At 43.5% G+C, this 15,199-nt stretch overlaps 1 protein-coding gene across 2 annotated transcripts in view; it reads right to left on the bottom strand.

The window, feature by feature from the left end:
- Positions 1 to 3,431: 3,431 nt before the first annotated feature.
- The window catches only part of Odad2 (outer dynein arm docking complex subunit 2), a 158,238-nt gene continuing 146,470 nt past the window's right edge, over positions 3,432 to 15,199 (bottom strand). For both annotated transcript variants that reach the window (XM_028873095.2, XM_037206385.1), the window contains one exon: positions 3,432 to 3,781. In XM_028873095.2, the coding sequence (XP_028728928.1) occupies positions 3,668 to 3,781 (114 nt within the window). In that variant the 3' untranslated portion in view covers positions 3,432 to 3,667. The remainder of the gene's footprint in view (positions 3,782 to 15,199) is intronic.

Raw genomic sequence — 15,199 nt, 5'->3', positions numbered from 1 at the left:
TATAATTAGTTTTGTTATCTGGCAGTTTTGTATATGTATATAAATCTCCCTCCTATCCCAGTAAGCCCTCCGTCATTTCTAAAATCTTGTAAAAATAAAACCTCTTTATTCATTGTGTGTAACTGTGGGGGGGGGGATAAGGAGATTTAGGCCACAGTGAGTATGTGAGGTCTGGGGACAACTTGGGGGAGTCAGCTCTCTTCTTCCACCGTGTGGGTCCCTGGTATTAACCTTGGGTCATCAGGCTTGGTAGCAAGCACCTTTACCCACCAAAGCCATATCTCTGGCTCATGACATAAAACAAAAGAAAACAACTTCACACTATATATACTGCTTCAGATCCTGCTTTGAAATTTAACAATATATTTTGAAAAACTTCCTATGGGATTATTACTTGAAGACATGCTTTCAGTGTGTGGTTGAACTCTCAAAGAAGGAACCAGAGTTTCCTTGGCATTTCTGGTATTATAAACCTAGCTAGTCAGTCAACTTTCCAGCACTGTAACAAGTATCTGGGAAAAATCAAATTATAAAGAGAAAAGGCTTACCTTGTTAGTTCCAGGCCATGATCAATTGGTCCCATTGATTTAGGCCTGTAAGAAGGTAGATCATCATGGTGGGACCACAGGGCAGAGCAAAGCACACAATATTATAAAGTCTTGGCATGTCTTGCAAAATTACTCCTGCAGAATGGGGGTTCTCATTCTGATAGGCTCTCCCACGAAGATAAAGGAATCTCTTTTACCAGTCCTCCTGAATGCTAATCAAGTAAAGCAGAACCTAATACTGGGTCATACTGACTCTACAGGGAAAGGTGCATGCTGCCTGGCCTGATGACTGAAGGTCAATCTCCAGGACCCACGGGATAGAGGGAGAGCTGACTCCGCAGTTGCCTCTGACCGCCACATCTCCACCATGGCACATAACTCCACAATGAAATACACCAGCAATGTGATAAAGTTTGAATACCTAACACTGTGCCGGAATATAATAGCACCATATAGTAGAACCCAAACCAATTCACTTTCTAGTCTATTCTCATTTATGGGGAGAGTTCCATTTTTACACTTCAGTGCACTTGGGCTGTTAGTCTGGGAACATTTATTGAATCTGAAGTAAATTTCCTTAATATTTTCATTGAATTGCAGTAATGAGCGTAGGTTATTCCAATCCCAAATCTTCATTGAATGAAATTAGAGTAAACAATTTAAACCATTAGGACTGGGAAATTTTATCTTGACCTAATATATTAAGTAAAGGAAAAAGAAAGGACCTACTTGCTCTTCTCAAAACCAAGACCCTTCTTAAGTGGGGATACATTTTCCATGTATTTTGAAATCAAAATCTCTCAGTTCTGTGTGAATGCTTTAGAGATACATCAGTAACACCTCGTCTATGAGGAAGAACTCAGGATGCCACGCCCTGAAAGAACTAACTGTCAATTCATTTTTAGAACTCAGAAAATGTTAGAAAAGAAACAAGTTATTTTTAGCGCAAGTCATCCTGATAGCGGTAAATTATGACTGGGAAAAAGGTGGAAGATCATGGCTAGGGTTTCCCAAAGGAAATCCAATTAAAATTCCTTCCACCTTAAACCCCTTCCAAACCGAAGCAGCCAGAGGGCATATTGTGTTCTCTGTACGTCCAGTTAAAATAAAGCCTAAGAAAGAAACTCGTCACCCAAAACATAAAGAACTAAAGCCTTCACTAGCACAAAATAAATATCACAAAAACCCTCACAAAGAAGGAAAAAATAAAAAAAACAAAAAACCTGTAAGTATTCTCACAGCGTATACTAGCTGACCAGGGGATTGGCCGATCAGCTTCACCCACATCCTCTGAAAGCTAAGGGTGTTTTGCAGGCTTTGATGTTTTCCCAGTGAGACCAGCATTTTCTATAACACTGTTTCACAAAATAAGCCCAACCCTGGCCTTTGAGATCAACATTTTATTCTATAAGGCACTGCATTGCTGGTGATGTGAAGGGAAGCCTTTCTTTCCTTAGAGAATACACAAGACAATCTTCACACTGCTTTTGTCCATTTCTAAGTGCCTGGTTTGTTTTTAAATGATTCTGTTGCTTTTGCTTTGTGCATTTGTTAATCATAAAACCAAACGCTATGAGCGTCATAAAACGCAGTCGTCCCGTCAGTGGTCACACGGTCCCCTCCCTTCGCCGTTGCTGTTTTTCATCTCGCTTCCCTTCAGTTCCTGGGCCCGGTGACACAGGAATATTCTAAGACCTGAAGCCGATGGTGAGCTTTTGAGGTCACTCTAGTAATCGAATGATCATTCATTTCCTGGAGCTATCACAGCCCACTGCGTCCAGGTATTTTTTTAATGCTGTCGAACAATGGCGTGGGGACCGTTAGAAATATCTAGTGCTGGAAGACAGGCACCCTTTACTCTTTAAAGTTAATTCTTAGAATCAACACTGCTTCCTTCCTAGAATTATCCCCATTTATATTCCCCTTCAAAAGGCTGCAAAGAAAACGGGTGTTTTATGAAATCTTAAAATTCTCAGAAGCACTTACCTTTTTACTGGAGCCTCTGTTATTGATCTCATATTCATCTTGTGCAGGCTTTTTTCATTTTGTACAAATTATTTACATTGAATTCAATTAAGTTTATGGTTTTCTCCAAAGGATGACATATACAGTACCTAATATTTTTTCAATAAAACGGCCTTGCCTGCTCGCTAAAGCATTCTCTGAGGGGGATCTTTGGAGCATGCAACGCTGTTTTTCTGGCGAGTGTTAGATGGTTGGGACAGTTAGTTCCCAAACATTTCAGCACACAGAGCTTACATATGTGATTTTTAAAAGTGGGTCCTAACGTTTCTTAACCTGATAAAATGCGACTAATCTCGTGTAGCCACTTTTTAAAAAGTACTTCATGTGCTGAAAATAAGTTCAGAATTTCAGAGTAATTTTATGTGAAATAATATTATCCTTACATCAGCATAAATTAATTTCAATAAAAGTGTTGGTGACTGGCTGTGAGGGAAGTGAAACATATCGTTGTTTACACTCGTCCGTCCCAAAGTGAAAGGACTCCTTGTCCCTGCGATTTGCAGGCCGCGGTGTGGTGACAGTTGTGCATTATTGTCGCGGGTGTTTGACGGTATGGGGAGAAGTTTGGGATGACCTCAGAATGCTCTTGCTCAGAGCAGCTGCTCGACGCTGACTTCTATTTAATAACCATTTGTGAAATCAGCACGTCTCCTCAGAACTCTCCTGTGGCTTGCAAGCGATCAAGCAGACAGCCGAAGCACAGGACAGCCAGATCGGTTTAACAGAAAAGGGGTTCTCAAGACATTCATGGGTGCATCTGGAACTTGCACACCAGGAACGCTATATTCTTTATTAAAATCACTGCAGATGCAAAAGTGTAGTTGAACTATGTATATAATGTATACATATACCTTCCAGTTCTTGGAAATTATCACAAATTTATTGGTTGTACATTTCATTACATATTTACTTTTCATTAAATAGAATAAAAAGATTCTTGCAGTTTTCAAGTTAAAGTATGTCTTAATCCGTGTGGTTTTTTGTTTAGACTGTTTGAAGGACTGGTTGATAAATGCTTCTCAACTCCGGCTTCCTGGCAGAGGGTGTGGTATGTCCTTTGTCAGAGCGTTTGGTAGCTTGTGTGCATTCACATTTCAAGTGTATCTCGCCTTTTCTGTAGCGAGAGCCAACCTGCGGATGTTAGATATACAGCCGGCAGCAGCTTCCTGGAGATCCTGGTCTGGGGACCCAACCATATCCAGTAGAAGCTGTCACACACCAGAGTGGGAGGAGAGAAAAGAATATCACCATTAATCCAAAGATACAAAGCTAGGCTACAGAAAGAATTTAAAGCAGCATGTATTTGAAAACAAGCAACAAGGGGGGGGGGCCTGGAGAGACAGCTCTGTGAGTAAGAATGCTTACTGTGTAACCATGAGGACCCAGATTTGGATCCAAAGCACCCATGTAAAAGCTAGGCATGGCCTCATAGCCTGTAACCCTGGCAGTGGACAGCAGAGATAGGCAGGAGCTTTCAAGTCAAGTAGCATCATTGAAATGCTGAGTGTCAGGTTCAGTGGGAGACCCTGTCTCAAGGAAATAGGCTGGGAATGATGAAACAGGACACCAGACACACTCCTCTGCCCTCTACAGTCACACACAGAGACATGCACACTCACCCCACCCACACAAGTGCACACTCATCCATACATACACAAAAGCAACACATGTGTGGGAAACCCCATTCAGGTGAATGCAGAGGCTTACACAAGGCAGGAATTCTCACATTCTTACCGTTTCATTGTGATAGGTCTCCTTCTGGAGTGTCTCTGGCATGTTTTGTGGCTTTTCTAACTCTCAGGAAAAAAACAGCAGCATATGGGCCCATTCCCTTATACTTAATATCCCCGAGTTTAGGGTTTGGTCCACCTACGAGAGTGACTTCCTAATCCCAACAGTCCCTTAACAGGCTGTCTCCCAATGTCAAGGAGTTTGTGCACTCTGACCCTAGCTAGCTTTCCAGCCATTCATCTTTTTCTTGCTCCATCGTAGACAACAATGTCCCATTCCCCACTTGCCTTGCTTAACTGATGCCACTTCTCTACTTAAAATGCCCTCTTACCTCCTTCCACGGCTTTATAATTTTTATTCACCTTTATAGCAGTTTATTCACGTATGTATCCAAACATCTATCCCACAAAGCCACAACTGATTTTCATCAAGCAAGGAGCCATTTCTCCCACTTGGGGCTGTGGCAGTTGATTCAAATGTCTACAACACTTGGGCTCTTACCCTTTAAGTAGGGATTGGGTCCCTGTTTTCTGTCTGTTGATTGTAAACACATACGGACATTTTATGATGCCAAAATAGTGTGTATTAGAGATCAGATGCCAAGTAAATGCCAAATAAATGACCTAGAGCTTCTTAAATGTGGCAAATACAACTTAGTAAGGTATTTCAGAAGTTAATTGGATCTAGATTTTCTATGCGGAAGTACTGAAATACAAATGTGGATGGTGCCAGGAAATGAAGAAGACTCTATCAGCAAAGACCGTCAGAAAGAGAGGCATTGTGAGACAGGGTACCTACACCACCCTTATGGGTTTGGATCGTATTCCTGCAAAAGGAATTATTCAACCATTCTAATTAGGGGAGTGGCCTGGCCATGTATGTATTTTAGAAAGTTTACTTTTACGACATTGATCAGGATACTACGGACAACAGGAGAAGAGGCTGGAGGGCCTGACTTACTTCAGAGCAGACAAGGAGCACAAAAGGGTGAGATCAACAAAGAGGGAACTAATTTAATGGCCATTTAGAGAAGAAATATACAGTCACACGGTGCAGGAAATACTGGAGCCCAAAAAGAAAATAAAAATGGCGATCTCACATCTTCCACAAACACCAACCCAGGCGGATTTATGTCTTAAGTGAGAATTAAATATATGTAAAATATTTACAAATTGTAGATGAGGACATTTTGATCAGACTGGGGAACTGAAGGGCATTTGGCTTCTCTGTTTCTTGACCTTCACATTGCTTCAGCCCTCCACCTCTAGGGTCACACCCTAGTCCTCATTTTTCAATACTTACAACTATCTGCTCCAAACTCCCTGGCTGCCGCATCCTCCATTATGACATGGCCTTTCCATAGCTGTTGTTTTCAACATGACTACTGGCCCATGAGTCTTAAAAAGTTTTCTTCAATCATCTCCGTGGTCGATCTCTGCAGTCATCCTTTTACTAGCTTCTTAAACCTCCTTACATGACATCTACTCACGAAAGCCACAGTGGTGCACAAAGCCAACTCTGACTCCTGAGTGATCAATGGTACCCAAGCCTGGCAGGAGGTAGTGTATAAACAACGAGGCAAGTAAATCTTCTGCAAATCCAACCATGGTGGGATTCTCCCACTGTCTAGCAAGGTAAATATCTCTTTTTCTCTGCTCGGGTCCCTTTTTCGTGCTTCTCAGAGTTCATTTTGTATCTTCATTCTTCAATCTCCTATGCTACCTTGCAGCTACAGTCTCAACATCTAACCTAGATGAGCTCTGAAACTCTGCAGAAGCCGCTACATAGGAACAGCTCTTAAAACCACAGCCCTAAGAGTGCCTTATCACAGCTCTGTCTCCTTCACTCCAGTCATGGCACAGGCCTTCGTTACGTTTAGAGTCCTCATCCTTCTCTTTAGGATGTTTTGCTTCCAGATGCTCCGTGTCTGTAACTCCTTTCTTCCTAATGGTTCTTTCCATCTTCATTTAAGCATGCATTTTCTGGGCCTATGATATGACTCAGAGGATTACGGCATTTACCACCAAGCCTGATGATCTGAGTGTGATCCCCAGGACCCAGAAAGGGAAGGAGGGGGGAAGAAGGAAGGAAAGAAAGGAGGAATAAAGGAAGAAGGAGGGAGGGAGGAAGGAAGGAAGAGAGGAAAGAGGCTTTCATTAGTTTCTTAGTTACCTGGGTCCTTCTCAGACTGTCCTGTCCAGTCAGGACAGGACCACCAGGTACCCTGAAGATGACACATTTGCCCAGCACACCCAGTGCCCAGCCCAGAGCTAAAGTTCCGTAAATGGTATTCATTTGGTGATTCTTTCACCAGTTTCCAGGACTGCTTGATTTGCTGGAGGCTAGCCCTGGTAGATTAGGGAGGAAGGAGAAAGAATTTGGGCTGTGAGGTTAGTCTGGCCGTTGTCAGTGCTTGCTCCAGGACCTGCCATTGAATTCGTTGACCCAGGCTTCTCTGGGCATCTGCTGTTGCTTCCTTGCCAGGCTCCCTTGGAAAGGAAACCCTTGATTTGATGCCTGTCAGAATCAAACACACATTTAGCTCCCTCAGTCCATGTTGTTGTCTGTGGTCCCCTTTCAGGCTCTCCAAGAATCAGCTGTGTTTATTTTCAAAAACCCTGGACACCGGTTACACAATTCCACACGGAAGAAACCAATGAACTGTGAGTGAGGGTAACCAGCACAGTGCTGGCCCCTCTAAAAGTCATTCAGGTAAAGGTTTGGAAGGTGAGATCTGCCCACTCACAAACTTTATGTTAGATGTCTCATTCAGGCTGGTACCCTTCACGGGACACTGAGTGAATTCTCCTTGTACCCGACAATACACCAGGATGACTGCTTCTGTTCAGGAAATTCAGTTTGCTTAAGTTCTTACATCAAACATGCTGCTTAGCTCTATATCCAGGTAGAGTGCATACTGCTATTTTTGCTAAAAGCTGGCCAACAGAGCTCCATAAGCTACTGTTTTAAGAGTCTAACCCAGGGCTGGGATAGCTTGATCAGTAAAGTACTTACTTTGCATAAGGATCTGAGCACAGTCACCTGAACCTGGGTCTTTTGTTTATGTTTTGTGTTTTGAAGAGTTGGACATGTAATCTCCGCACTGGGGAGGTAGGGATGGGTGGGTCCCTGAGGCTCAGGGGCCAGTCAGCCTGGCTTACTCTCACTTGGCAAGTTCCAGCCTAGTGAGAGGCTCTGTCTCAAAAACGAAGCGGGCAGTGCCTAATGAACAACACCTGCTGTTGTCCTCTGCCTTCCAAGCACACACCTACACACACACAGGTGCGTTCACACACACACACAAGTGTACACATTCTTAAAAAACAGAGATAACAAGAGGAAAAACATGGTGTGTCTGGTGGGTGGGCTGTGAGTCGTTTCCTTAAATTTACCGTGCATGTCTCTCTGGCTCCAGATCTGCAAGTGACCTAATGTTTGCATAACGTGAATGGCTTTATTAGTTACCAAGTTGCTATGTACCACGCACTGTGATTTCACCAATGAAAGTAGCCTGCATTGTCCATTTTACTTAGCTAGGAACATTCTCAAACAAGAGTATAGAGTGGCAAGTTCTGAATTTTCTGTGCACTAAGGGTCCGAACAACCTGATATTTGAGAGAGTGACGCATCCTAACCCCTAGGCCACCCGGGAGCACCCCAATTGATATCTGAGAGGTCCTGGCAGGACCCCTTTGGTTCAGCTGTACAGTCTGAGTCCACTGTTTTCCCATAACGTAATTGGACTTGACTGTCAGTGTTGAGGCTTGCTGTGTGAGACACACTGGCTGCGCCCGGACTGGTTTACAGACTGAGCAAAGGACCTGTTCCTACCCCAAGCCACCATCTGCACAATGTGGACCATGGACGTGTCTTGGTTTGGAATCAATCTCTGGAATATGTTTTCATTTTTCTAAGAGCTTCACAAACAAGCTCGCTCGGAGGAATGCTTTAAAACTAGGATAACTATCCACAAGCCAGCCACTCTGCCCCAAATCCTGGACTGGGTGAGCCAACCGTTAACAAAGAGCGTGTTCTCACACCACTAGTACAGAGCGCCAGGAGAAGGCAGCTTACAATCTTTTGTGATAATTATACTTAAAAAGCAGGGGTTTCCCTAGGAGAGCAGATGCAAATTGGGCATGAGCGAACACGGAGTCCATATAGCTCTTTTTGCTGTATGTATTTTTGATCTATTGACTTTTTCCAACTATAAAGGCATTTTTAATATTATGAGGGGGGAAAAACACCTCGGGTTTCACTTTTTGAAGTGTTTGTTCCTTTCAAGAGCTTTGCTCTTTTTAATCATCCCCTCCCCCAAACACACCCAAGGACTTTACGTTTATGGGGAGTTTCATATATACACCGAAGGAAAACCAGCCTCTGTGCCTTAAAAGTTAATTGCACAGAGCACTTTAAAACGTCATTCAAACACATAACGTTTTACAGCTTGGACTGAACGAGGACATGGGAAGGGCACAATGGGTGGCTTGTGGATCGGCTGGGCGGACCGCAAACACTTCCTTCAGTGCCAAAGGCTTTGATCTTGAGGCTGTGCCCTGGGTATATAGCTGTGACCTGCGGCTCACATCTCTTGAAAGGTGAGACCCAGGTAGCTGGAGAACCAACCAGTGTCTGCATCCAATTTTACTTTCACATTAAACTGTTCACGGCTTCATGTTGCATTTCAGTTGTACGCAAAATATGGACTCATTTGAGTGATAACACATTTTCTTGTGGTTTGACTCCACATTGTTTGGGTGAGCAGAGTCTGGAAATACAGGAGTTTTAATTACAGCCTGATGAGGTCAGAAGTACCTGTGTATATACCCAACACAGGACGTTTTTCAGCAGGATCCTGAGTTTCCAAAGCGGATTTGAATGGAGAAGCCTTTGGCTATTTTCCTGTTGAGGGCACAACACAGTAATGACCACCTCTGCCTGCAAAGTGGCTTCCCTACTTCTCCTCTGGGCTGGGCCCATGCTGCTGTTCCAGCCGAGGCTCCACCACAGCCAGACTCTGAGCCTTGCTAATTCACTTCATATGACATTGGATCTGAACCAGGGGCTTCAAGATACATTCTGCTGTTGCAGCCTGGGACAGAAATGTCGCTTCTGTTTGGCCAACAGAGAGAGGCTTGCAGGACCTGCTCTTTACTGGTGTCTGTCCTCCTGTAGCTGACAGAGGAGCACGCCATGGACTATGGATTGAATATCTGCACCAAAATGCACTTTGAAAAGTAATCCTTATGATGAGGCATTAAAAGAGTAGAAATTTAATCCACGGTATTTGGAGGCAGGAGGTAATTAAGGTTAAATGAGGCCATAAGGGTGGAGCCCTAAGCCAATGGAACTGTGGCTTTATGAGAAGAGGACCGACCTAACTTAAGATACTTTGTCTTACCATGTGATGTCCTCTTTGCCTTGGGGGCTGACAGTCCTCACCAGCAAGGCGGGCTTCAAATTCTGTTTCCCAATATGGAATTTTCCAGGCTTCACAATTATTCTTTATGAATTACCCTGTGATGTTTTATTATAGTAACGGACGGTAGACTAAGAACATGTTTATGTGACCTGAAATATACATTTCCAAGTTGAAAGTAGATGCTACTTTTATCGAACGGGTTTGCCCTTCCTCTCCCAACATCTGCTCACATTTGAATAAGTTTGCTTTGTGGATTTTCCTCCCTATTTTGGGGGTGAGGGAGAGTGAATGTTAGGTTTCCTCTGATTGAAATACTCCCTCCTGGAGAGAGAAGGAAGGCTCATGACTCAGGGAGCATAATCAAACTGCAGAATTTAGAAGGCTCAGAAAGCCGTGAGGGCCACAAAGCCCCTCCTCAAGTCTGGACCTACAGTGGAGGGGACTTCATGCCGGGAGCCCCAAAGGTGCAGCCGGGGATGGCCCTTCTGGTGCTGCAGCTGCCAGTTAGCTACCCAAGCTCTTGTAAAGGTCCCAGTCAACTCACTGGCTCATGCTGGACTTGAATGGCATCATTTCTCTGGTTGGACATCCCTGTCTTCTCTGGGGTAAATATGTCTCCCTGGGAAAAGTCACACAGCAGTGGGGTTGAGAAAAGATTGCTATGTAGCCCAGGCTGGCCCTGAACTTGAGAACCTCTTGCCACAGCCTCCCCAGCGCTGGAGTTACAGCTGTCCTCCAACAGGCCTGGCTCTACACTGTTTTGTTCGGGTGTCCTTCTCCGGAAAGCTTTTGTGCCCGGAAAGACACTAAGACATGAGGTCAGCATGCTGGGTCAGCAGAGCAGGGAGTGGAATTGGGATACATGTGAGAAACAATGACATTGTAGACGGGGATGATCGGGTTGCTGATTGGGTGAGGAGGCAGGGACTCCGCGCCATACTGCACAGCAGAGGAAGAGGTGTGGGCAAGCCTGTATATGGTCTATTTGTGTTGTCGTTTGAAATACCTTCAAATTTCTCCTCAAGTTTTCGTTATGTCAAGTGTGAAGTATGTCTGTACATATAATATTTTCTTCATTAAAAATGTAGAGGAAAGCTAGGATAAAATTGTTTACAGTTGCATTCTATTGAACAGATCAAATCCCAGGGGCTTATCTCTTGGGGGGAAATGGTCTCATAGAGTTGACACTGGCTCTGATATCTCATTTGGAAGCCTGGCTTTATGTTCTAACTGTACATGGCCTGCGGTAACTAGGACTCACTGCACTATCAATCAGATGAGAATTTGTCAGGTACTTTCCTAATAGGGTGGATGCAGGGATTAAATACAACACTGAGTACTAAGTGCTTCCTCATGAACTCATGAATGCTGGCTGGTATTATGACACTGTAGCTGTTTTCTGGAGTTGGAAGATGTCAAGCAGAAAGACTAACATTTTGCAGGATTTGGTGGTACTTAACTATAACCCCAGCACCCAAGAGGCTGAAGTAAGAGGATTGTAAGTTCATGGCCAGCTTGGTCTGCGAGGTGAAACCCTGTCTCAAAAAAACCTAAACAGAGTCGGGCGGTGGTGGCCCACGCCTTTAATCCCAGCACTCGGGAGGCAGAGGCAGGTGGATCTCTGTGAGTTTGAGGCCAGCCTGGTCTCCAAAGCGAGTTCCAGGAAAGGTGCAAAGCTACACAGAGAAACCCTGTCTCGAAAAAAAACAAAAAACAAAACAAAAAAAAAACAAAAAACAAAAACAAAAACAAAACAAAACAAAAAAAAACCTAAAAAGAAAAAGTAAAAGAATGAAAAAATTCTTTGCTAGGGATTATTTTATTGTTCCAAATAAGACATTTTAGGGTAGCTATATTGAAAATTAGTACAATAATAAAAGTTTTGTGGTATCCTGTGAAGTAATTAAAAGTTGAAATGCCAAACCTAACACATGTTTATACTGATAAAAATAGATTACTAAATTCTTATCCAAGTTAGTTTCCTCTTAGTTGATCCCTAGTCTGAAGAATATCTCATTGGTGAACAGAGGAATGAAGTAGACAGTAATCGAATGAAATCTGGAATAAATGCATCAGAACTGGCCTCTCTGGGATGGGAACAGGAATTTAAAGGATAGCTAAGTGTTGGGTCTTTAAATACTTACAGGTGATACTTGATATCTTCTGGTTTCAATGTCAATGCCCTGTTGATGTGAAGTTGCTTTTTGTTCTTTTGGTTTGACTGTGATGTCACTGTCTCCATTGAATGTTATGAAATTATTCCATTTTCTTTTTACTTGTGTTCTAAAATTTCAAGAAGTTGTAGCATATTTCTTGGACTTTTGTTGCTGGGACAAAATACCAACACAATGATGTAAAGAGAAGAATGATTTTCAGTTGACTTTAGTCCATAGCCTTTGGCTCTGTTGCCTCTGGGCCCGTGGTCAAGGCTGATCATTATGGTGGTGGAATCATATGGCATGTCTTAACTCATGGTGGATTGGAGGAAGAAGTGACTAAGGAAAGGGCCTGGACAAGACACAGTACCCAAGAATATCCTCCCAGTGACCTTTTTCCTCTATATGTGCCCCTCCTCCTAAAGTTTAGAGAACTTTCCCGAGTCCCCACCTCATCTTGTCAGTCTCTGTGATATGCCGATGTGGGCTCCTTTACTCTCTGTACACATCACCACGTTCCTTTTCTTCCCTTTCTTTCTTACTCCTTCATAATTTTGCTGTGTTTTTGGGAGATAGTTTCTTAAACTTTATTCTTCAGTTCCGATTATTATTATTTTTTTTGTTTCCTGAATTTTTTTTTAAAAGAATCTTGTTCTAGCTTCCAATGGCTTTCCTATCACACCAAGTGTGCTAACAATTTAACTTTCTCTTCTCCTCTGTTACACTCTACTTGTTTATTTCTATCCTCTTCAGTTTACACCGCATTCAGGATGTCCATCAGATGTCAACTCTGTGGTTGCATGACTGAAATTCTGAGCTTACATTTGGTCTTGCTGGCTTTCTGTTCTGCTCCAGAGTGACCTAGAGTTCCAGAGCTCCTCAGTTGCGTTCTCCAGGCAGTTGTTAACTTGACGGCAGTTGAAATGCAACTTTCACTTGGGAGCAGATTCATGGATGCTGGCCGGAGACTCATCTACCTGGAAGAGGCACTCTTCCCCTCCCACAGGTGTGTGATGTCTTAATCTCCATGTGCAGTATACAATCCCTACTGCCAGCGGCTGCCGTTTTCCTCTCTCCAGTCAGTTGCTGACTGGGGTAGGGTTGTAAATCAGCCGTAGAGAGCTGGGTATGGGTGCTCCTAGGCATCCTTACCGGGCACAGGTTCTACTGACTCCCCGCTGTTCACTGAAGTTGGCTGGGACTCCTCAAGTCTGCCAGACAGTGGCCACTCTGGGCAGCTGAACTTCAGTGCAGAATGTTTCTCTTCCTTTTGCTCTTGTTTCCTTTGTAGCCCTCCTGTTCCCCCTTCCCCTGTCGGTCCACGTCTTGGTTTTGTTCCGGCTTTATTTGTTAGGTTCCTTGGATCTAACATTTGTAGGCTTCAGCAGGAAGTCTGATTAGATTCAGGAAGTCAATTTACTGCCTTACTAGAACCACCCACAGGTTTCCACAGACACAAAGGAGCACGTCCTGATGATGCTACAATGGCTATAATGCCCACACTGTGCCTGGGTGAGAGATTGAAAGTCTATGTGGTTTTCTGTGTCCTTTTTAGCTCAATCTTGTGAGAGAATAGTTAAATGTGTCTAAGATGGTGTGTGTGTGTGTGTGTGTGTGTGTGTGTGTGTGTGTGTGTGTGTGTTGTGTGTATGGAAACAACACAGTGTGACTCCTCCAAGGTTTTAAGTTTCCAATCCTAAACTAAATTCCAAGATGCTTAATTGATGGTTTGACATCTCTGCTGAGATACAAAAAATGGCACCTCAAATTTCACATGGACAAAATGGAAGACCCAGTCCTTCCATGCAAACTCTGATATCCCATGGCTTTCTTATTTCCAATGAAGCCAATTCACTTCCCCAGTTGTTTGGAATGGAAGTTGTGGAATGTCTTTGACTCCTCTCTCTGTCTTATAACCTTTACTTAAGCCATGAAGAAAACCTGTTGGGTCTACTTTGAAAATACACCCCGAGTCTGACCTCCTTCCATGAACTCTGTGGGTGTGGTCTGAGCTATGACACCCTCTTGCCTGAACCTGTTGATTAGGTCAAGCCTTAGCATGCAAAGAAGACCTGGAGCTGCTTTTAGAGGTACAGCCTGGAGAAAACTAAAACACTTCAGAATGTAGGAGGGGCTCTCCTCCTTTTCAAGCACAGAAGGCAGAGTAATAAAAGAGATTCTGAAATGAAAGCCGAGCTTAGGAATGGTGACAGGCTCACTGGGTACATTAACCACACTCAACGGTGGGCCTCATGCCCAGCCAACAGCAGATGTCCAACACAAAACCAATTCAAGTTTTGTAGACTTTTGTCTCATATTGTTTTGATTGGGAATTTTTGTGTTATTGGTCTTTTGCTTATGTATTACGGTTTTTGATTTTGTGTTTTTATGAGTTTTGTGTCTGAGGAGTGTGTGTGTGTGTGTGTGTGTGTGTGTGTATGTGGTTTCTTCTTTCTATTTTTAAATTCTGATGTGTTTGTTTGGTTGCATGTTTGTTTTCTAAAGAGAGAAAGAAAAGGCATGGAGTTGGGTGGGTGAAGAGATGGGGGGATCTTGGAGGAGTTAGGTGAGAGGAAACCACGATCAGAATATATTGTACAGGATATTTTTCAGTAAAAATAGAAAAAAAAGGTAACAGGACTTGCAGAGAATTATACATATAATACTCACCCTGGAAGTTGTTGCTGTTGTTTTTTTAGTGATGGTTGTTTTTTGAGGCAAAATCTTGTTATGTAGCCCAGGTTGGCCTTGAACTCATGATCCTCCTGCCTTAGCCTTCTGAATCCCAAGATTACAGATGATATGCCACCATGATTGGCATTAAGCTTGCTACAATGTATATTCCTTTCATTTATCCATTTTGACTTTGCACACTGTCCTGGCTAGTTTTATGTCAACTTGACACAAGCTAGGGTCATCAGAGAAGAGAGAGCCTCAACTGAGAAAATGGCTCTGAGTTGTAGGCAAGCCTGTGGGGAATTTTCTTAATTAGTGATTGATTTGGGAGGGCCCAGCCCATTGTGGATGGTGCCATCCCTCCGCTGGTGGTCCTGGGTTCTTTAAGAAAGAAGGCTGAGCAAGCCATGAGGAGCAAGCCAGTAAGCAGTACCCCTCCATGGCCTCTGCATCAGCTCCTGCCCCAGGTTCCAACCCTGCTTGAGATTCTGCCCTGACTTCCTTCACTGATAGACTACAGTGTGGAAGTGTAAGCCAAACAAACCCTTTCCTGCCCAGCTTACTGGTAGGCATGGCATTTCATCATAGTGACAGTAATCCTAAGACATACACAATGACCTTATAAGGATGTTTTCATTCTG

Source organism: Peromyscus leucopus, chromosome 5, assembly GCF_004664715.2.
Source record: "Peromyscus leucopus breed LL Stock chromosome 5, UCI_PerLeu_2.1, whole genome shotgun sequence".
NCBI classification, from domain to species: domain Eukaryota; kingdom Metazoa; phylum Chordata; class Mammalia; order Rodentia; family Cricetidae; genus Peromyscus; species Peromyscus leucopus.
The sequence above is the reverse complement of the archived record's forward strand: the minus strand, read 5'-3'. Positions and strand labels throughout refer to the sequence as shown.